The 24,656-nt window shown below is 41.1% G+C and overlaps 1 protein-coding gene across 15 annotated transcripts in view; it reads left to right on the plus strand.

Moving 5' to 3' along the window:
- The window catches only part of dmd (dystrophin), a 1,684,732-nt gene that overhangs the window by 1,193,828 nt on the left and 466,248 nt on the right, over positions 1 to 24,656 (plus strand). For all 15 annotated transcript variants that reach the window (XR_010004953.1, XM_008107345.3, XM_016992722.2 and 12 more), the window contains one exon: positions 19,766 to 20,004. Coding sequence is in view for 14 of the 15 variants with exons in the window: in XM_008107345.3 (XP_008105552.2) it covers positions 19,766 to 20,004 (239 nt within the window). In the remaining variant the exon portion in view is untranslated. The remainder of the gene's footprint in view (positions 1 to 19,765; positions 20,005 to 24,656) is intronic.

Below are 24,656 nucleotides of genomic sequence, written 5' to 3' on the forward strand. Positions count from 1 at the left end.
ATGTGCTTGCTATTCAATACGATTTATCTATTTGTTTACTCATAGAAGTTTAGATTACAGAAATTGTGATTATGGCTTTAAAATTTGCATATTATATTCTGAGAAACACATTTTAAAGTTATAGTGTAAAAGACTGGAAACAAGAATGTCTTTAGTATGGAAAACAGCATAATTATTTACAGAAAGAAAACTCACAATGGACTCTTTTCCAGGACCATTTAATGCATGAAGAATCATATCCACCAGTGATCTGTTGGAGGACACCTTCATGCATGAGTAGACTGACATACAAAAAAGTTCTTACTATCCTATCCTTTTTGAGGACTGCTAAATTTAAAGTGCATATGTTTAGAGCATTTCACATAATAATGTTTGTTAAAGTGGAAGGCCACATGAAAAGAAGATTTCATTATAGGCGGAAAGATATAAGGAATCCATAGCCCTGATTTACAGAGCTGTTTTGGAGGTCTCTCATACATGGAATCAATCTTACACCTGATTTGAGGGCAAAAGTAAGGAACAGTGGAACAGAGTGTGCTTGGTATGAAAATACCAGCAAATGTTCTGAACAGATGAATAAAAAGATGCAGAAGAGGAACAGAAGCTGTGTTTGTGGACATGACAGGATGACCTAAGCGGAGCGCTGTATCCCTTAGGCAAAAATCCAAGATGTAACAGGCTGACAAGGCTTATCAAGTCCACAGACCATTGCCCTCTTGGTAATGGAACGTAGGAACCAATGACACTACGAGGCATAGCCTTCAGAAAATCACACCTCATTTCAAGGCTATGGGTAGGAAGCTGAAGGACCTTGATGCACAGGTTATTATTTCTTCTTTCCTTCCAGTTTTTAAGCAAAGAGTTGATGGCCATTTGTCGGGAGAGCACTGATTGTATTTTCCTGCATGGCAGGGGGTTGGAACTGAAAGCTCTTGTGGTCTCTTCCAATTCTATAGTGCTATAATAGCCACTTTGAGCCTCCTTGTGGAGAGAAAAAGTGGAGTATAAATTATTATTATTAATTACTATTATTTTATTATTGACACAACGACATTGTATAACAGAGCAAACAAGATAGATATGCTGGATTTCATATCACAAAATCACAAGTCGAACACTTCCCAAGTGTTTAGGACTGTATGATATATTTTCGGATGATGTGTGCAGATCCCTGTAGGGTGGCCTTTTGCAGTTGGCAGATCATAATTTTGTCAATGTCTATTGTTTCCAAATGCCGGCTGAGATCTTTTGGCACGGCACCCAATGTGCCGATCACCACCAGGACCACCTGTACTGGTTTCTGCCAGAGTCTTTGAAGTTCAATCTTGAGGTCCTGATAGCAGCTGAGTTTTTCCTGTTGTTTTCCGTCAATGCGACTGTCACCTGTTATGGCGACATCAATGATCCAAACCTTTTTCTTTTCCACAACTGTGATGTCTGGTGTGTTGTGTTCCAGAACTTTGTCAATCTGGATTCGAAAGTCCCACAGTATCTTTGCGTGTTCATTTTCTAATACTTTTGCAGGTTTGTGATCCCATCAGTTCTTTACTGCTGGGAGGTGGTACTTGAGGCATAAGTTCCAATGGATCATTTGGGCCACATAGTTGTGTCTCTGTTTATAGTCTGTGCGATTTTCTTACAGCAGCTGAGGATATGATCAATGGCTTTGTCAGCTTCCTTGCACAGTCTGCATTTTGGGGCATCAGCTGATTTTTCAATCTTGGACTTAATTGCATTTGTTCTGATGGCTTACTCCTGGGCTGCAAGGCTCAGGCCTTCTGTCTCCTTCTTCAGTGTCCCATTCGTGAGCCATAGCCAGGTCTTCTCCTTGTCAGCGTTTCCTTCCATTTTGTCAAGGAACTTTCCATGCAATGTTTTGTTGTGCCAGCTGTCAGCTCTAGTTTGTAGTGCGGTTTTCTTGTACTGGTTTTATTATTATTAAATTATTATTATTATTATTATTATTATTATTATTATTATTATTATTATTATCATTATTCTTATTATACCATCATATGGTATGCTCTTCCCATAACTCTTTTCTGAGTGATTTCTGGCCATCATCTCCCATTTGTCATAATAAAGTTATTGTTTGATAGCCATGTTATCTTTTCTTTCTAAACTAATACATTTATTGTAAGATTCCTTTAGTTTAGCTACTCTGAAAAAGTTGATGGGAAGAGATGAAATCAAAGAATAAAATGAAAATCCTGGAACATGTCAAAGTCCATCTAAGTGTTGCATCACTTGTGCATATTTGCATGAAACAACATTTAAAAGCAGAAGCAGTGGTAAAAATATATTATATTAGACAAACACACTTTTCCACTAAGAATGTATTTGTGATTGAATGCCAGCATCCTGAATGTAATGTGCAATATCTCAAGAAAACTCTCACTGATCTACAAACTGGATTCTGGGACTATAAGTCAGCAATCACCACCCAAATACAGCCCCTGGTGGTGCAATGGTCAGCAGTTTGAATCCAGGGAGAGTGAGTAAGCTCCTTCTGTAAGCTCCAGCTCCCCATGCAGGGATATGAGAGTAGCCTCCCACAGGATGGTAAAACATCAAACACCCAGGCATTCCCTGGTCAACGTCCTTGCAGACAGCCAATTCTTTCATTCCAGAATCAACTTACAGTTTCTCAAGTCGCTCCCAACATGGAAAAAACCCCACCAAAATATTGGAAGAATCCACTGCAAAACATTTTAGTTTTGGTGGATATTACCATAACACCATAACTATAATTTTAGTAGAGAAACCCATAATCCAACTTTGTTTGGGGGAAAAGAGAATTACAAAACTTTCCACAAACTTTATACCTTGACACTTGGTCTTGATTTAGAGGAAAATGCTACTGTTTTCTCCAACATTGTCCTTTAAATGCAATTTTTAACTGCCACTGGATGTTGTTCATTTACTCCCATTTCAACTGAATCACAGAGAGAATGAAGTTGAAACATCTGATGCTTTTATTTATACAAATACATTTCTGATCATTTTATTAAATCTCAAATGTTAAGGCATCAGGTCTAAATGAAAACACTACTGCACTTTTTGTGAACGCATGGACTTCTTAAGCTTCGTGCTGTGTTATCTGATAAGTATATTGTCAGTGTTTTGTGTGCTGATGTTTTGTTTTGATTGGAAGTACAATTAGCTGTAATCCTGTGTTTTATTGCGCCAGTGCAGAGTTGGAACAGGTAAAGGAAGACTGATTTTAATTTAATTAGAATATTTATACTACCACTAGCTGTACCCAGCCATGCATTGTTATAGCCATGTGTGGTTTAATGGTAATGAAAGAAAAGAGTAAGAGCTGGGTTCTGATAAATGTTATTTTTCCTTCCTTCTCTACCTCTTTCTTTTCTTCTGTCTTTCCCTCTTTGTTTTCATCCCCCTTTCCTATTTCCCTCCATCCTTTCCTTTCTTCCCTACCTCTTTCTGTCCTTTTGGTCTTTCTCTCTTTCCTTCCTTTCTTCTTTCTTCCTTTCCCTCCTTCCTTTTCTCCTTCCTTCCCTACTTTCCTTCCTTCCCTCTTTTTTCTTTCCTTCTCTCTTTTCTTTCTTCCTTCCCTCCATCATCCTTCCTTTTTCCATTTTTCTTTCCCTTCCACATTGCTGTGACCTAATCCAGTGATATGGAAAATAATCTGGGGACCAGGGTTCAAATCTCTGCTCAGCCTGGAAGCCCACTGGGTTTCATTGAGCAAGTCACACTCTTTCAGCCTTTTATTCAGGAGGGTCTACTGTTGCCCAGCCAAACCTCTCCAGGGCCCCTTCCACATAACTCAGGCTATTAGGAATTGTGGGAATTGAATGAATCTATGCACCAATGGCAGGAAGGGGTGGGGAAAGGGGCATATCTTGTGTGGGGTTGGCTCCTCCCACCTCCGTCAGAGAGCAGCCTGGACCCAGGAAAGGGGTGACAGACCTGGAAAGAGGGGTGGCTTCCATGTTTCCCCTCCTTGTGTGATGGGTGAGTCCTCCTTCCCCGTCTTCGGGGATTTTGGGAGCCTCCTGAATCCCCTCCCATCACTCAGGAGAGGAGGGAGAGGAAACAAAGGCTTTGGACTACACCTCTCAGTGTTCCTGTCCTGGAGGGAGGTGGAGCCTAAGGACAAATGGAAGGCCTAAGAAGGGTCTCCTCTTCCCCCAAATCTGGTCAGAAGGGAGCGAGGCTCTGCAGTTCCTGTTTCTCTGGAGCTTCTCAGTCTTTTTCACATTCATGCTGACCCAAAGGCAAAGCCAGCCTTGACCAAGTTGGTTCCTAGGAAGGATCCAGCGGTGAGGGAGGTTGTGTGTGTGTGTTTGCACTGTAATGTCTTTTAGCTTTTGGGGGATTTTAAGTCCTTGCAGTTTTTTTGTGGTTGTGTGAATGATGGTCACTCATTGGATTGATAGGTGTATTGTGTCCAAATTTTGTGTCAATTCATCCAGTGGTTTTTGAGTTATGTTTCTCCCACAAACAAAAATTACATTACACACACACACACACACACACACACACACACACACACATATATATATATATATATTATTTCTCATGTTATAATCTATATATATATATATATATATATATATATAGGTAATGAAATTTCGGCCTAGGACAAAACAACAAAACTACACATCCCAGAAACACTAAACTTGGCAATACAACCCCTCATCCATGCCTCTACATTCATAGTGTAGTGTCTCAGAGACCTCCGAGTCATGACCCCGTCGCCATTACGGAGCAGATCGAAGAAGAGATGGGGTTTCTGCCATTTCCGCACGATTCCGCTCCTTTCCAGATGTCCCCTGTTGACAGTTTTAGCCCACAGTTAATTAAAAAGGGCCTTGACTCACAGCCCGGTTCTCCAGAGAACGCTATGTTTGACCGCAAATTGTTTTGGGAGGCTTCGTGCGCGGAAAAGCAGATTTTGAGGAGAAGCGCTCGATTAGCGGAGAAAGCAAGCGTTAATTAAGCCGGTTCACTTGAGAGTTCTCAGGGAGGATTGCAGCTGGCAAGTTGTTGACTTTAGTCATTTTCCCTTGGGAAAGAGTTCAGACACCTGGCTGGAGAGGAGAGCAAAGTCCCATAAAAGTTCTGGGCGCCAACTGGCCTTTGCGGTGTTCAGCGTGTCAGTTGAGGAATTCACATCGACTCTAGTTCTGCAGCGCGCTACTCTCAAGTAGACCGGCGTTGTATCTCATCTCCTTGTCAAGCCTGGACAGCAATTCAGCTTTACCACGACTAACTTTGCCTTGCCTTGCATCCTAGCCTCGGATTGAGCCCTGGAACTCTTGACAGATCTTGCCTTAATCCCCACTCAAACAGCCTAGAGGTTTGAGTGTGTTTCGGTTATTGGATTTAAAACTTTGAACTCTAATACTGGACATCTACTTTCATAATACTGGACTATATTTGACCTTTCCTGGAAGGTCTACTGCTGGACTATATACTCTGCTTATTTTTAGTTGTCTCCTTTATTTCCTTAATAAAGATATTAGATTGTTTATTGGCCTTCGTGTCTGATTCCCAGTACTCACGCTGCCTGAGGTGTCACACATACAACAAAAGAAAATAAAAATAAAATCCTAATTAGAGGGAGAGGAATAATTGTTTTTATCCAATTGCTGCCAGTTAGAAGGCTAAGCTCCGCCCACTTGGTCTCCTAGCAACCCACTCAGCCCAGGGGACAGGCACAGTTAGGCCTCACTTAGGCCTCTTCCACACTGCCTATAAGATACAGATTATCAGATTTTAACTGGATCATATGGCTGTGTAGATTCAAGGCCCTTCCACACAGCTATATAACCCATTTATAATCTTATATTATCTGTTTTTAACTGGGTTATCTTGACTCCACACTGCCATATAATCCACTTCAGTGTGCATTTTATACAGCTGTGTAGAAGGGACCTCATATAATCCAGTTCTAAGCAGATAATATAAGATTATAAATATACAATACAGTCTCACTTATCCAACATAAACAGGCTGGCAGAACGTTGGATAACTGAATATGTTAGATAATAAGAAGGGATTCGGGAAAAGTCTATTAAACATCAAATTAGGTAATCATTATACAAATTAAGCACCAAAACATCATGTTATACAACAAATTTGACAGAAAAAGTAGTTCAATGCACAGTAATGCTATGTAGTCATTACTGTATTTACAAATTTACCACCAAAACATCTCAATGAATTTAAAACACTGACTACAAAAACATTGACTACTAAAAGGCAGACTGCATTGGATAATCCAGAACATTGGATAATCGAATGTTGGATAAGTGAGATTCTACTGTAATATGACATAATTACTGTGGTAGAATAATACAGAACAATATAATCTCTAAAACCAGGACAGTAAATAAAGAGCAACACTCTGAAAGCAGGGAAATTGGGAATTCCAGAAAGGAAACCATCAGGGCCAGCTAACACCTCCCAAGAAAGGATTCTTCCAGAAAGGAAGCTGAGAAGGGAGTGAAGCAGTGTGTATTACCAAAGTCATTATTATTACTATCATTACTATTATTATTATTATTATTATTATTATTATTATTATTATTATGTTGCTGTGAACTGTGAAAAAGAATACAATCTGGCTCCAAGTATTCAAAAACATTAAAATCTGAATATATAAAAATTACTGTGGTATAATAAAACGGAACAATACAATCTCTAAAATCAGAACACTAAATAAAGAACAACACTCTTAAAACAGGGGAATTCCACACAGGAAACAATCAGGGCCAGCTAACACCTCCCAACAATGTATTCCCATCACCAAAGTCTAGCAAATCCTCTGTTTTCTGAGGGCCATAGACAGTAGAAGCACATAAAATATTGCAAAGAACACCACTCTGAAAACAAGGGAATTCCAGACAGGAAACACCTCCCAACAAAAAATTCACTCAGGGAGGAAGCAGCCATGCTTTAAAGCTGCAAGGCCATTACATGCTAATCATTTTGCCTAATAGCAGCATTCATACTTGCCTCCAACAGACAAAAAAAAGCAATCAGAAATATTGTATATTCACAAGCTTTAGGAAATAATATCACCTGATGGCACAGCGTGTTAAACCACTGAGCTGCTGAATTTCTGGACCGAAAGGCCGCAGGTTTGAATTGCAAGAGCGGAGTGAGCCCCCACTGTTAGCCCCAGCTTCTGCCAACCCTAAATTCCAAAAACATGCAAAGGAGAGTAGATGAATAAGTACTGTTCCGGCAGGAAGGTAACGGTGCTCCATGCAGTCATGCCACATGACCTTGGAGCAGTCTACGGACACCAGCTCTTCGGCTTAGAAATGGAGATGAGCACCAACCCCCACAGTCGGACACGACTAGAGTTAATGTCATGGGAAAACCTTTACCCTTTACCTTAACTACCACTAATTCCTCAATACTTTATTTCCCATACCACCATACCTCGCCACAGCAACGCGTAGCCGGGCACAGCTAGTATTGAATAAAGATAAAGAACAGGATTTGATATAGGATGCATATTCCAACATGCCCCCTGTGATGTCAGTCTTTAGTGTTTTTTACTTATGAAGTTGTACTTTGTAGGCTAACACTGGTATAATATTACTTATCAATGGCTAATTAGTCATGCTGCTACATACAGCATCTATGATTTGAAACAGAATGGCTCTAAATGCAGTTGGGGAACAAAAGCAGAACATGCTTTAACCTTCATGTCCTGCTTGTGGGCTTCTCAGATGAATCCTTAAGAAATCAAATGCTGGACTAGAAAGGAGTGTTTGTGCATGATGGGTAGGTTTCCAGTATCTGCTTGTACAGTGGATTTTGAACAAACAATAATTATCACAAGGTAGTACAAATGACACATATCATTCTGCTACAAACATGTGCTTTATATTCTTTATATTCAAGTTATATATTCTTAGCAAATCATAAAATTAATATCTGTCATGCTTATAAGTGTATAAATAGCTGACATGTTTTCCGCCCTTCCCTTCTTACGTCACCCTGCAGAGTTAATATGTATAAAAATACATTTAACTGGGATCAACTGCCATAAATACAAATTAACTGTGTCTGCTAACCTCACATTAAATCAGGACTCTTTTACATGTTTTTGTTTCTTTTTTAAAAAAGGAAACAGTTTTAGTTTAGCTATTTGCTATTCTTACCTCGCTTTCATGTCTATTCTTATCTGGAATTGGCTTGTTTTACCAGCTTCTCTGTAACAAGGACTGTTCCCTGTAGAGCTAACTGTTGTGTTGTATTGGGAAACAGCTGTCATAAACTACCTCTATTCATCTTCCTCCTTTATCTCTGTGGTAAGAGATGTCATGGCTGCATCTCAGTCAGTGTTCATTGACCCAGAAAGATGAGTATAAACTAAATCCTCGACTTATTGGCAAAACATTCTATTGAGATTTTCCACACGCATGTTTTGTTGCACCCTGTTTCAGGTTGAAAGCAGAAGTTCTGCTTTGTTGTGTATATAGGTATTTAAACTTATATTTTTCAACTATGAAATTATTTTGCACAGATCAGTAGTTTTAAATATCACTAGCATCAAATTATCAGGATCCCTATTTTCTTCACACTGCAATGACATAGAAAGGTCTATATTATCTAGTTCATGAAATGAACAGCTCAGACAGTTCTTAGTGACCTTGTTTAAGACTGTATTCTTATCACCTATATTTTGTAATAAGGTATCTTTTGAAAGTTTCTCTTTGGAATGGAGAAGGTTCATGAGATTATATGGCATTTAAAGAGATGTAGCATTTTAGCAAATATTTTATATTTGTGTAAACAAAAATGAGAAGTGATTTATACAAAAGCATGACACCGAGTTTAATATTTATTGCAGATAGAAAATAAGGAATTTGTTGTAGCAAAAAGAGGGATTAGAAAAGGTTTTCCCACCCTCCTCTCACATCCAAATGCTTTTCACCCAAAGAAAATGTTGCCTAATATGGAAATGTGTCTGTTTACATCAAAACAAGTGTATTAATACCGCCAAAGATGACTATAATTGACACCTAAGCATTTCCACATTACATCTATGCACCTCACATCTGAATGTTGGAATGTTTTATTATTCTGGTATATGCTGGATAACCAGGTTGTTTGGTATTATTTCACTGTACATGCAGTCCCCAAGTTATGAAGAAGATAGGTTTTGTGGGTTTGTTCTTAAATTGAATTTGTTTGTAAGTCAGAACAGGTATATTGTTTAAGTATAACTCCAGCTAAAAACTATATTTTTAAAGCTTTGGACTGCATAGGGAAGGGTTAACACCCCTGTAGTGTTTATTTTGCTGTCTATGCCCCTGTTCAGAAGATTTCAGCTCACCCTTTTTTTCGTGTCAGGAATGACTTGAGAAACTGCAAGTTGCTTCTAGTGTGAAAGAATTGGTCGTCTACAAGGAGGTTGCCAAGGAGACGCCTGGATGTTTGATGTTTTACCATCTTGTGGGAGGCTTTTCTCATGTCCCTGCATGGGGATCTGGAGCTGACAGAGGGCGCTTGTCCACTTTTCCAAGATTTGAACTGGCAGCTTTATGTTTATGCACTTCTATGTACCATGTGTGTACTTAATATGTTCATATTTTATATTTTAACTATGTTGACTAGGCTCGTCCCCTTGAAAGCCGCCCCAAGTCCCTTCGGGGAGATGGAGGTGGGGTACAAAAATAAAATAATTATTTTATTGTATGATACAGCAAACAAGATAGATATGCTGGATTTCGTTTCACAAAATTGCAAGTCAAACACTTCCCAAGTGTCTAGGACTGTGATGTATTTTCGGATGATGCGTGCAGATCCTAGTAGGGTGGCCTTTTGCAGTTGGTAGATCGTGATTTTGTCAATGCCTATTGTTTCCAAATGCTGGCTGATGGCACCCAATGTGCCGATCACCACTGGGACCTCCTGCACTGGTTTCTGCCAGAGTCTTTGAAGTTCAATCTTGAGGTCCTGATAGCGACTGAGTTTTTCCTGTTGTTTTTCGTCAATGCGACTGTCACCTGAATGGCAACATCATTATTATTATTATTGTTATTGTTATTATTATTATTATTATTATTATTATTATTATTATTAACTTTCAGGTCAGCAACTCAACCTTCCAGTCAGCAGTCCTGCCAGCTCAAGTGTTTAACCTTGTGGGAGCTCATGTCACTGGGGGCTTAAGCTATCTCTCTGTAATTGGATTTTGAAAAACGTGACATGTTATGGAAACAAGAATTGTTGGTAATAAAGCTTTGGTGGAGTCACCTTTTCCCCATGATAACCTTTCAGGAGTGAATTTCCCTTCCATTTCCTGTTTTCTTGCCCCTGTTCTTAACTAATAGTCATTTGTAAGTCAGATGTAGATGTAAGTTGGGGACTACTTGTAATCTTATTACTGTGATAAAATATTTGAAGACGAGCTTCAACCAGCCAAAGTGCTGTAGTAGTTTCAGTTTTGGCTAAGATCCTTGGGTCAGGGTTTGAATCCTCGCTCAGCCATGGGAACCCAATTAGTGATCTTTCAGTAAGTCTTTTAGGCCAAGAGTTAGAATTGCCTTAAGTTAAAATAAGATCAAAGGTATTCAACAGCAAGACTGCGTGCCACAATATTAACACTCAACTAGATCCATGCTCCTTATTAAATGTCTAAAGGAATCCATAATGCCACTCTAACTTTCTTCAGAGAGCAAAGAAAGCTGACTGCCTCTTTTTCAGATCTATTTCACTTTGCTGATTCATCTTGATTATATTGTTCTTATCTGAAACATAATTAGCACAATCAATGGATGTTGGAGGAAAAAGGGATAAGCCCTTTCAAAATTATTTCTATTTAGCAAGGTAGGCCCATTGGTCACATCTGTCAGAATGGAGTATGCAGCTTGCAGAGGATATGCAACATTACCTCTCTTCCCTTCCATAGAATATCATAGAATCATCTTCTCTCAGCCTTAGAGCCAAAGTCCTTGCATTAAAATGTTTTTTGACCCTCAATTGTTCACTGAAAAAAATGTTACTAGGGTGCACAGTTTGGCCTCGTTTGTGAAAGCAAAACAAAAAAATCCCATAAAAATATGTTGTAACCAGTAATTTCCACTTTTGAAAAAAAAGTAGTAGACAAAGTTTGATGTCACATGGACCCCAAAATGTCCCTTAGTCCCTCTGCATGCACCCGTCTTATGAATCCTTAAGAGTAAAGAACCTTATAGAATCATAGAATAGTAGAGTTGGAAGAGACCTCATGGGCCCCTGCCAAGAAGCAGGAAATCGCATTCATAACACCCCCGACAGATGGCCATCCAGCCTCTGTTTAAAAGCCTCCAAAGAAGGAGCCTCCACCACAGTCTGGGGGAGAGAGTTCCACTGCTGAACAGCCCTCACTGTGAGGAAGTTCTTCCTAATGTTCAGGTGGAATCTCCTTTCCTGTAGTTTGAAGCCATTGTTCTGTGTCCTAGTCTGCAGGGCAGCAGAAAACAAGCTTGCTCCCTCCTCCCTATGACTTCCCCTCACATATTTGTACATGGCTATCATGTCTCCTCTCAGCCTTCTCTTCTGCAGGCTAAACATGCCCAGTTCTTTAAGCCTCTCCTCATAGGGCTTGTTCTCCAGACCTTTGATCATTTTAGTCGCCCTCCTCTGGACGCTTTCCAGCTTGTCAACATCTCCCTTCAACTGCGGTGCCCAGAATTGGACACAGTATTCCAGGTGTGGTCTGACCAAGGCAGAATAGAGGGGTAGCATGACTTCCCTGGATCTAGACGCTATTCCCCTATTGATGCAGGCCAGAATCCGGCTGGCTTTCTTAGCAGCCGCATCACATTGCTGGCTCATGTTTAACTTGTTGTCCACAAGGACTCCAAGATCTTTTTCACATGTACTGCTGTCTAGCCAGGTGTCCCCCATTCTGTATCTTTGCATTCCATTTTTTCTGCCAAAGTGAAGTATCTTGCATTTGTCCCTGTTGAACTTCATTTTGTTAGTTTCGGCCCATCTCTCTAGTCTGTCAAGATCGTTTTTAATTCTGGTCCTGTCTTCTTGAGTGTTGGCCATCCCTCCCAGTTTGATGTCATCTGCAAACTTGATGATCATGCCTTCTAACCCTTCGTCTAAGTCATTAATAAAGATGTTGAACAGAACCGGGCCCAGGACAGAACCCTGCGGCACTCCACTCGTGACTTCTTTCCAAGATGAAGACGACCTTTCTGCCTGAACTAACTGACTACATTTGTTCTACAAGCTCTTTTAACAACCACAGTCACAAAGGCCCCTTCTATCCAGCTGTATAAAATCCATATTGTCCACTTTTAACTAGATTATATGGCACAGTATAGACTGGGATGGTTATAGGAAAAGGGAGGTACGGGAAAAGGAGACCAAATGTGTTAATTCGGCCTAGGGACTTTCAGTGATCATTATTAGTTCCAAAATGTATTCCGAAAGGGTCTCCTGACAAGGTGAGTTTGGGTATCCGGGATGGTGGACCTGATGGATTAAAGCTGGTGCTGTTGAATGCCAAATCAGTTAATGGCAAAACGAAAACTATAAGTGATCTGATATTACAAGAGCAAGCAGACCTGGCATGTATAACAGAGACCTGGTTGGACGAGTCGGGTGGGCCTAACCTCACTCAGCTCTGTCCTCCAGGTTACACTGTTCAGCACCAGCCAAGATCTGGAGGGCAGGGAGGCGGGGTTGCAATAATCTATAGGGATTCTATCCCCGTGACCAGATGCCTCATCCCGCAATCTACCTCATTTGAAAGCGTCCACCTGCAGGTAGGAGACCAGGACAGTATAGGGATATTTTTAGTGTACCATCCACCCCGCAACACTACAAACTCCCTGACTGAGCTAGCCAGGGTGGTCTCGAGCTTGGTGTTGGAGTCTCAGTGGCTTCTTGTGCTGGGAGACTTCAACATACACACAGAGACCACCCTGTCTGGAGCGGCTCAGGTTTTCATGGATACCATGGCAGCCATGGGACTGTCCCAAGTGATATCTGGCCCTACCCACTGTGCTGGACATACATTGGACTTGGTATTTTGCCAGGGATGGGAGAATGGTGGTGGTGTGGAAGAACTCTCGTTAGTCCCACTGTCATGGACCGACCACCACTTGGTCAAGTTTAGAATTACTGCGACCCCTAACCTCCACGGGGTGGTGGGCCCATTAAGATGGTCTGTCCCAAGAGGCTTATGAATCCAGATGGATTCCTGATGGCTCTTGGGGATGTTCCCGCCTCCTCGGTAGGTGATTCTGTTGATGCTCTGGTCACTCTCTATAATGGGGAGGGCAATAGACACGATCACTCCGGAGTGGCCCCTCGCAATGTGCAGAGCTAAACTGGCACCCTGGTTCTCTGGGGAGTTGGCAGCGATGAAGCGCGAGATGAAGCGACTAGAACGTGTGTGGCGAAAGCGACTGAGCGAAACAAATTTAGAATGGGTTAAAGCCCAAAGGAGAGCATATTGCAAAGCAATGGCTGCTGCTGCTGCTGCTGCTGCAAAAAAAAAACTATTATAGTTCTAGAATTGAGGCAGCCAAAAACCATCCTGCCGAGCTGTTTAGAACAGTCAGAGGGCTGCTTAACACCCCTCAAACTGTGCCCACAGATGACTTGGCAGAGAAATGTGAAGCTTTTTCCCAGTTCTTTTCAAAGAAAATCGCTTTGATTCGTTCCGAGCTTGACGCCACGGTTGATGCAATCTCCGAAAATGTAGCAAGAACAACTGCTTGTCCGATTTTGATGGATTTATTTCAATCTGTGCAACTCGAGGACGTGGACAAGGTCCTTGGAGAAGTGAGAGTGACCACATGCATCTTAGACCTCTGCCCATCCTGGCTGGTTAAAGAAACCAGAGGGGGGTTGGTTGAGTGGGTAAGAGTGGTGGTGAACACCTCCCTCCAGGAAGGCAGACTGCCAGCCGACCTCAAACAAGCCATAATAAAACCGCTGTTGAAGAAGCCATCATTTGACGCCACTAATTGGAATAACTTTTGGCCTTTTTCCAATCTTCCCTTTCTGGGCAAGGTCATGGAACGTGTGGTTGCCTTGCAACTCCAGGGGTTCTTGGTTGAAACTGATTATCTGAATCCGGCACAGTCTGGCTTCAGACCAGGGCATGGAACTGAAACGGCCTTGGTCTCCTTGGTGGATGATCTCCGCAGAGAGCTGGACGGGGGAGTGTGTCCTTGCTGGTTCTCCAGGATCTCTCAGCGGCCTTTGATACCATAAACCACGGTATCCTTCTGGGTCACCTTGCTGGAATGGGCCTTGGGGGTACTGCGTTGCAGTGGCTCCAGTCCTTCCTTGAGGATTGTACCCAGAAGCTGTTGATAGGGGACAGCTGTTCGACCCCCACAGCCATTGTCTTGTGGAGCCCCACAGGGCTCAGTACTGTCCCCTTGGTTGTTTAACATCTACATGAAGCCACTGGGTGAGATCATCCGGAGTTTTGGAGTTCGGTGTCATCTGTACACGGATGATGTCCAACTCTATCACTCCTTTTCTCCAGCGTCCAAGGAGGTCGTCCAGATCCTGAACCAGTGCCTGGCTGCTGTGTTGGACTGGATGAGGGTGAACAAATTGAAGTTGAATCCTGACAAGACAGAGGTCCTCCTGGTCAGTCATAAGGCTGAACAGGGTATAGGGTTACAGCCCATGCTTGATGGGGTCGCACTCCCCCTGAAGGTGCAGGTTCGCAGTTTGGGTGTCCTCCTGGACTCATCGCTGAGCCTGGAACCCCAGGTTTCGGTGGTGGCCAGGGGGGCCTTCGCACAACTCAAACTTGTGCGCCAACTGTGCCCATACCTTGGGAAGCCTGACATGACCATGGTGGTCCACGCTCTTGTTACATCTTGTTTGGACTATTGCAATGCGCTCTACGTGGGATTGCCTTCAAAGACTGTTTGGAAGCTGGAACTAGTTCAACGTTCCGCAGCCAGGTTACTAACTGGAGCGCCATTCAGGGAGCATACAACGCCTCTGTTGAAACAGCTCCACTGGCTGCCTGTTAGCTTCCGGTCACAATTTAAAGTGCTGGCTTTGGCCTACAAAACCTTAAATGGCTCTGGTCCAACTCACCTCTCTGAACGTATCTCCCTCTATGAGCCGTCCCGCAGATTAAGATCTTCAAGTGAAGCCCTGCTCTCGGTCCCGCCGCGGTCACTGGTGCGTTTGGCGGGAACGAGAGACAGGGCTTTTTCTGTGGTGGCTCCGTGGCTGTGGAACTCCTTGCCAAGGGAGATTAGGGAAGCCCCCTCACTCATGTCTTTTAGGAAGCAGCTGAAGACCTGGATGTGGGCCCAAGCTTTTGGCCCATTCTAGGATATGAGTTGATATAAGCTGATGTATTCGTTGGATTAATGTGAAGTTGAATACAGACTGGCTCTGACTTTTGACCCAATGCTACTGGCCCTGTTGTAACAGTCACACAGTGTTTTACTGTTTTAATTGGATATGATACTGGTTTTTAAGTGTGTTTTTACTATTGTTGGTTTTTACTATATTTTGTATTATATGTGGCATTAATCTTGCCATTATGTAAGACCGCTCTGGGTCCCCCTGGGGGAGAAGAGCGGTATATAAAATAAATAAATAAATAAATAAATAAATAATCCAGTTCAAATCAGATAATGTGGATTTTCCAGTTTGATAACCTGGATTGTCCGGCAGTGTAGAAGGGGCCAAAGTCTACACACAAGTAACTTGTGTGAAAATCTTATGGCTCTGGATATTAGAAGAGGTGGCTAGAACAGATCTAGTCATTTACTTCAGTCATTAATATTAGCTTGTTCATATATATTCATTTTATCAAAGCATCCATAATTTGGTTCAGATAATCTAATGCAGGGTTGAGTAAAATGCAGCCCCCATGTTTTGCTTCTGTCACAGCCCCTGCAATATGCCTTCAAAACTTCACCAAATTAGATATACATTCTCCAATACTTATTTTTTGTAGGATGAAAATTTTGAATGTCTATAAATAAGATATTTAAATAAATTATGTAACATTTTGGGTGAGATCTAATAGGACTCCTGGCAGGATATAAATCTTTGCCTGTGCATCTGTGTTCAGCAGGTTTTTCCCTTCATGTCTGACTTTTCCCCTTCATATCTAGCAATCAGAAACAGTGAGTATTTTTTTGGAATATGCTATATGCATTCAATCTGTCCTTACATCTTCCTGCCTATCTCATTACCCTGCTATTTGATATAAGACATTTCCTTTTTAGTCATAAAACTTTGCTTTGTATTTTGTTTTTATAAGGAAAACCGATACCTGTTTTTAAGAGGATCATTATGATGGTAAATTGAAATCAGGTGAACTCTTGGAATTGCTACCAGAAATTGTGACTGATGTATGTAAGACCGGAAAACATCTATGTAATGGAAAGGGGATGTCTTCCAATTTAGAAATACTGATATCTCTTTTCTTCCTCTGGCAGCAAAAACACAAAAATAATTCAGGTTACATATTTTTTTCAAAAGATAACATAATTCTAATGTGGAGTTTGCCTTTTTTAACAACAAATGAAAACTACTGAAAGTAGAAAAATTAAGGGAGAGAGTTTGAGACCCATCATTTTTGTTTGTTGAGAAAAATGTAAGTAATTTTGAGTGCATATTTAAATTATTACAGCTATAAATAGTCCTCAAAGGATGCCTGTGCTGCAGAGTGTACTATAACAAAGTAGGTAAGGATTGTTTTCTTATAGTGCTTTGAAGACTGATCTTCATGGATCTCAAAATTGGCTTAGGTAATGCACAGTTTAACATTATTAAATTTAAGCCAACTAGCACAGGGATGTATAAAGAACTGCATCATAATCTATTATTATTTGCTTCCTGTTATTGCTCCTATCATTTGCTTCCTGATGTGCTTCTAGAGTCACTACCACAAACCACAGAGTGCAAAACTCTAGCAAAAATGCTAGTGACAAAGAAGAGATGACAACTTAGTAAATTAAAATGTCACCTGGTATATCATTACTTTGGAAATGCTTTTAAAATTACAATTTTTTATTTGGAGTAAAGGGTTTTTTACCCTCTAGTAGAAACTTTTGTACTATCAAAAACATAAGAGATGTAATTAACATTAACATGTTAGTTCTCTGCTGGGAGCACACTATAGAAGTGGTATATTATTCCTGCTGTGTAACAATCATAAGAAAGGATGTAAATAATTTGCCTAGAGTTGCTATATTAAAGGGCTTTCAATCAGGACTATTGATTTTGCAAATTATGCAAAGTGTTTGTTAATTATGCAAATTTAGCATATTCATTGTTAAAATGTCTACGAATTGCTCTTTCAGTCTTACAGCTTCCTCAAAAACTAGGTTATGTTTTTCTTCTCAGAAAAACATCAGCCACATTTCAAGCTTTTGTGTCCTAGTCTTTCTGTAAATGGTTCTGCACCTATTAATCCAGTTTGCACCTACAAGTGGGGATTCCTTTACTCTTAAGTCCCGAAATCAACAGCAAAAGAAAACAAAGTATATTGAACAGCTTGAATTTAGATAGATGAAAATGGAAATTTTCTGTCATCTCCCCCTACACACCTTATTGCAAGTATGTCTCTTGTCTCATTGATTTCAGTGTGTTCCATTTGTTTGGTGAAATGCACTCCAAGCAAAGTGTGGATACACTCAGATCTCTTTCGTCATGGCATTATGCAAACTACTTGCTTTACAAATTAATACTGACTGATCTTCCATGACTGTTATGAAGTTAATGTAGATCATTAAGTTATCATATAAACAGATTTAAGAAGGTATATAAAAACAGTCTGAATATAAGACCTGAGGTAAAAGGTAAAGGTTTTCCCCTGACGTTAAGTCCAGTCGTTACCGACTCTGGGGGTTGGTGCTCATCTCCATTTCTAAACCGAAGAGCCGGCGTTGTCCGTAGACACCTCCAAGGGCATGTGGCCGGCATGACTGCATTGGAGCACCGTTACCTTCCCGCCAGAGTGGTACCTATTTATCTACTCACATTTGCATGTTTTCGAACTGCTAGGTTGGCAGGAGCTGGGGCTAACAGTGAGTGCTCATTCCACTCCCAGGATTTGAACCTGGGACGTTTCAGTCTGCAAGTTCAGCAGCTCAGCACTTTAACACACTGCGCCACCACCAGGGGCCCATAAGACCTGAACAATTTTCAAATATCAAAATCTATTGTAGTGAAATTGTATTTTAGCTAGTCTCCTCCAGTACTTTGGAAGGAATGTCGCACAAATGTGTTTCCTCATGGAAGGACTAATTCTGTTTTGATTTGATTTTTTCCTAATGTTTAACAGGGTATCAAACTCTTACTTCCTTTCTCTATGAACATGTTTTAATCTTTCTCATAAATTATACTAGTGCATATTTCAATCCTAAGCATATTTTAGTTCTAAGTTAATTCTTTTTTACTGACCATTGAAGAAGTTAGCCGGGTAACGAGTCCAGTAGCATTCTGTCATGTTCAGTCTTATGGTACTAAAAGGATGACTGTATTCTAGACTTTTGATGTAAGTTCATGGGTAGAATAAAATAACTTCAGGTCTTCAGCAATGTATCTTCAATAGCAATACGGGTAGTATAAAAGAGTCCCATTTTACACTAGATAAGAAAATCTGGTAAAATAGGATGGCATTCTATTTTGATTATTGGAAAGGGTTGTCTCATGAAAGATTCCTAATTCTTTCAAAATGCACCCTTTTCCCCCCAGGTAGTGGTCTTTACTTGTTGGGAAAAATATGTTTAAGGGTGATGGAGTAGCATCCATTTGTGCCCTTATAGTTGGGCATACAATGACAATGCCATCCTCCAGGACCTAGACGTTCAAAAAGTCTTAGAGCAGTGGTTCTCAACCTGGGCCCCCCAGATGTTTTTGGCCTTCAACTCCCAGAAATCCAAACAGCTGATAAATTGGCTTGGATTTCTGGGAGTTGTAGGCCAAAAACATCTGGGAACCCCAAGTTGAGAACTACTCTCCTAGAGGATGTCTTTGTCATTGTGAATGGGGCATATTGGGGGATATCTGGGTATCTCTCTGCTGCCTTCACACTCTCTACAGCCACTAAATGAAAAAGACAAGTGAGTCCTGCAGGAGATGAGAAGGGAGATGAGTCTCTTCTGAGAAGAACTTTGCACTCATCTTGTATCTCAGCCATGATGTGATTCTTGTCACCTGGCACAATAAATGAAAAATGACAATGTAATAACAGACAGGACATTTGGTCCTCCAGATGTTTTGTAATTCAATTCCCAGAAATCCCAGCGAGATTATTAGCTGTTAGAAATTGTGGGAGCTGAAATTCAAAATACCCTGAGGACCAAAGGTTGGGAACCACTGGAATAGAGTTTGCAACGTTCCACAAATTGCATGAGACCATAAACATTATGAATAACTGCAGCTTTCAATTCAGATGTTTTTGGGATGGCCAGTGCAATATCATTTGCAACTTTCAAGATGCGTAGTATCACTTGAGACATCCAATTCCAAACATGTAACATTGTTTTCCTGATTCTCTATATATAATCAGTGTTGGAATTATGGGGAGGACAGAGGTGGAAAAGAGCTGGTCATGCTGCAGGAATAGTGCTATGTTAATATCTTTGTAATGTAAATGTATCAATGATTTATAATAGCAAAACAACTGAAAATCCTTGATTTATATGGGTGATATGGCAATTGCAAATGAATTCTATGAAATGATTATCATTTTAATAGAAAATTATGCTATTTATCCCCTTATTCTTTTTACACAATAATTCCATAGGATTTTTCCCCCTTTCAGTAACTTCTCCTGACCAAACTGTTACTGTGGATACGCAAACTCTGGTAACCAAGGAAACCACCATCTCCAAACAAGAAATGCCATCATCTTTGCTTTTGGAGGTGCCAGCCCTGGCTGAATTCAATAAAGCATGGGCAGACCTTACCGACTGGCTTTCTCTATTGGATCGAGTGATAAAATCCCAAATAGTCACTGTTGGTGACCTTGATGAAATCAATGATATGATCATCAAACAAAAGGTAGGTGAATTATGTAGACATCTGTTGATTTATAAATACCAATAGAAGTGATTGCTACAAATACAATGTCAGTAGAAAGCCTACAAAACATTTTATAAAATCTATTGCACATGTGTTCTTTGGGAAATCGATTACAGTCGAAAATAATTGTTTACTTCTACTATGACAAAATAAGTTTATGTCATTATTTTTGCTCATTTTTGAGAAAAAATGTGAGAAAAAAGTGAAAATAAAGGGAAACAAGGAAAGAAAAAATAGGATTAGCCTAAATATTGTCTTTACAATGACCCAATTACTGTGGAATTTACATGCCAAGATGTAGCATTTTCAAAAGGCAGTAAATAGGTTAAATTGTACATGATGCAAGCAGAATAAGCAAGCATCTTACCTTTTTATGTTGGAATATTTCTCTAAGAACTTTCTAAGAGGCTTGTATCCTGCTGTCATCCTATTATGAAATGCTTCTCAATCTTCTTAAAGAAAAGAGCACCTCATTAATGCAAGTGTTTTGTCAGCAAACTGTTTAAGTACTACTTATCTTTGAAAACACACAAAAATATAGAAATCTATATGCATGGACAAAAACAAACTTTAACTTCAGCAACTTTGGTGCAATAAAAGTAATTTGCTTATTATATAGCCTGAAAGTAATTACCTGCCTCCAAGATTTAACAGTGTTCATTATAAAAGATCCAGCTTGCATGAGCAAAACATTTAGTGCTACGCTTTCTTTCCAATGATCCTTTGTGGACAGAATTGAGCTTTTGTTTATATAAACAGCATTGTTTGACTTTTCTTTCTTGTACAAAGTGTAATTAATACAATATAAAACATGTTAAACTGTTTCATATCTATTAATTGTATGTGTATCAACCACACAAAGGGTGCATAAATACCATAAACTACTTTCTGTTAAGAACCTGACTTTACCTGAATGAAAGTGATATATATTTAAAATGTCACCATGGGTAAACATCTAAATTACGTTCTAGAAGGATAAAATGTTGTTACTGCTGTTGTGTGACTTCAAGTCATTTCTGACTTATTTCGGCTTTACAACAAACTTATACAGTGATTTATTTCTTGGCAAGATTTTTTTAGGTAGAGTTTGTCTTTGTTTTCTGCTGAGGCTGAAAGACTGGGATTTGTCCAAGATCACCAAGTGGCTTTCACGGCTGAGCAGAGATTCAAACCCAGATCTTCAGAATCATAGTCCAGTGGTCACACCACTACACTATTTCCCATATAAAATATATTTTCAAGTCAACATATAACCCTAACTAAAACTAACAATATATTAGTTACACTTTTTGCAAAGATGGTGAACCACTATTTTTTTTTAAAAAATCCACCTTTTGTGGGTATGAGTTTTCTGACCATGTGTATTTTATTATTATATAATATGTTCAATTCTTTCCCAAAAATATGCCTGTGGAAATGGGGCATTTTATATCCCACAAGAAAATGAAATTCTGGAGTAAGGAAATACTCCAGATTAAGATATTCAAATTTTTAAAATCAGCCAATATCTTTTAAATGCACAAACACTTGCCCAGTGATATAGAAGTAAACTTGTCTTCCAAGATGTGACATGGCTGTAAAAAGAAAGAAGAAAATGAGTTATATGGTCAATGGATTTCTTTTTTTAAAAAAAAAAAAAACAGCATAAAGGGGAAACTTTTAAGTTCTTTAGGACATCAGAGGATTCTCTAACAAAACAAAAAAAATCCTAAAATCTATTTTGCTACTAATATCTAATATTGACAGAGTAAAGCTATCAGCTTTGATATCCTGAAATGTACATTTAGGATGTGGATAATTTTATTCTTTCATGTAGCTTGAATACAAATCTCTCTCTCTCAGTCGTATAGTCGTTTCCGACTCTTCGTGACCTCATGAACCAGTCCATGCCAGAGCTCCCTGTTGGCCGTTGCTGCCCCCAGTTCCTTCAAGGTCAAGCCAGTCACTTCAAGGATACCGTCCATCCATCTCGCCTTTGGTCGGCCTCTTTTCCTTTTTCCTTCCATTTTCCCCAGCATCATGATCTTCTCCAAGCTTTCCTGTCTTCTCATGATGTGGCCAAAATACTTCAACTTTGCTCTCTGGAACAAGGAGGCAGCCAGGGCAGTAGACACGATCGCTCCGGAACGTCCCCTCTCGAGTACCCGAGCTAAACCATCTCCTTGGTTTACTGAGGAGCTGGCAGCAATGAAGTGAAAGAAGAGGGGACTAGAGGACATGTGGCGCTCAGAGCCAAGCGGGTCAAACCGAACACGGCTGAGCTCCTATCTTAGGGCTTATGCCACAGCAATAGATGCTGCAAAGAATGTTTTCTTTGCAGCTAATATTGCGTCCACAAAGAACCTTCCGGCAGAGCTGTTTTTAGTTGTCAGAGGTTTGTTATATCCCGCCCCTGTGGACGGGATCCCTGACGACTCAGCAGCCTGCTGTGAAGCATTTGCTCGGTTCTTTGCAGACAAAGTCGCTTCGATCTGCTCTGGCTTTGACACCATATTAACGGCAGTCTCCGGGGATGTAACACGAGCACCTGCTTGTTCCATTTTGATGGATTCTTTTCAATCTGTTCTACTCGAGGATGTGGACAAGGTGCTTGGAGAAGTGAGGGCCACCACATGCATCCTAGACCCCTGCCCATCCTGGCTGGTGAGAGAAGCCAGAGGGGGATTGGCCGAGTGGGTGAAGGTGGTGGTGAATGCCTCCCTTCGGGAAGGCATATTTCCAGCGAGCCTCAAACTGGCTGTGATCCAACCGCTGGTGAAGAAGCCATCACTGGACCCCACTCAATTGGAGAACTTTTGGCCTATTTCCAATCTCCCCTTTTTGGGCAAGGTCGTGGAACGTGTGGTGGCCGCACAACTCCAGGCATTCTTGGATGACACTGACTTTCTGGATCCGGCACAGTCTGGCTTCAGGTCGGGGCATTGTACCGAGACAGCCTTGGTCGCCATAGTCGATGATCTACGCCAGGAACTGGACAGGGGGAGTGTGTCCCTGCTGGTTCTGCTGGACCTCTCAGCGACCTTCGATACCGTCGCTCACGGTATCCTTCTGGGGCGCCTCGTGGGGATGGGGCTTGGAGGTACTGTTCTGCAGTGGCTCCGGTCCTTCCTGGAGGGGCGTTCTCAGATGGTGTCATTGGGGGACTCCTGCTCATCCCCACAACCGTTGTCTTGTGGGGTCTCGCAAGGATCAGTACTGTCCCCCATGTTGTTCAACATATACATGAAGCCGCTGGGAGAGATCATCCAAAGTTGCGGAATGCGGTGTCATCTGTACGCAGATGATGTCCAGCTCTGTCACTCCTTTCCACCTGCTACTAAGGAGGCTGTTCAGGTCCTGAACTGGTGTTTGGCCACTGTGTCAGACTGGATGAGGGAGAACAGATTGAAATTGAATCCAGACAAGACAGAGGTCCTCCTGATCAGTCGTAGGGCTGAACAGGGAATGGGGTTACAGCCTGTGTTGGATGGGGTCGCACTCCCCCTGAAGACACAGGTGCACAGTCTGGGTGTTCTCCTGGACTCATCGCTGAGCCTGGAGCCCCAGGTTTCAGTGGTGGCCAGGGGAGCATTTGTACAACTAAGACGCATGTGCCAGCTGTGCCCGTTCCTTGGGAGGTCTGACCTAGCCATGGTGGTCCACGCTCTGGTTACATCCCGTTTGGACTACTGCAATGCCTTCTATGTGGGGTTGCCTTTAAAGACGGTCTGGAAGCTTCAATTAGTACAACATGCGGCAGCCAAATTAATAACTGGGATGACTTACAGGGAGCGTACCACCCCCTTGTTAAGCCAGCTCCACTGGCTGCCAATATGCTACCGAGCCCAATTCAAAGTGCTGGTTTTGACCTACAAAGCCCTAAACGGTTCCAGCCCAATCTACTTGTCTGAACATATCTCCTCCTATGAGCCAGCAAGATCTCTGAGATCATCTGGAGTGGCCCTGCTCTCAGTCCCACCTGCCTCGGAGGCGCGGTTGGTGGGAACGAGGGACAGGGCCTTCTCGGTGGTGGCTCCCGGGCTGTGGAACACCCTCCCAAGAGAGATGCGTCAAATCCCAACCCTGTTGGGCTTCAAAAAAACCCTAAAAACATGGCTGTGTGTCCAGGCTTTTAATCAATAAATGGCGAAGATGACGTGGACCGAACTATGGACAAAGCATGAGGATGAACGGATCTGATTTTATATTTGAAACGTATATTTTAATTTACAATGTATTTTAATAGTTTTAACTGTTTTATGCGCTGTTTTATATTGATTTGTATGGCATCTAATGGTTGCCACTGTTGTAAGCCGTCCTGAGTTCCTTCGGGTGAGAAGGGAAGGATATAAATGTGATAAATAAATAAATATTTGAATATAAATGAGGACTCCATTTTCCACTTTTTGTAATTTGTACAGGAATAAAATATAAGGAGCCTTGTTAACATCCAAGCTAAATCAACATTCCCAATGGGGATGAGAAGCCAAAAAGAAGTTCAATTATGCAAACTCATTGCCACAACATATTTTATCATTTGTAATTGCTGTTATCTCCTACCCCCATAAAAGGATATAGATTTTCTTCTGAAATTAGCTTTATGTAAGCTTCATATTACATTGTAGAAAATGTAGCACTGTCTTAGTTTCCAT

The sequence above is a fragment of the Anolis carolinensis genome, chromosome 3 (assembly GCF_035594765.1).
Source record: "Anolis carolinensis isolate JA03-04 chromosome 3, rAnoCar3.1.pri, whole genome shotgun sequence".
Classification (NCBI taxonomy): domain Eukaryota; kingdom Metazoa; phylum Chordata; class Lepidosauria; order Squamata; family Dactyloidae; genus Anolis; species Anolis carolinensis.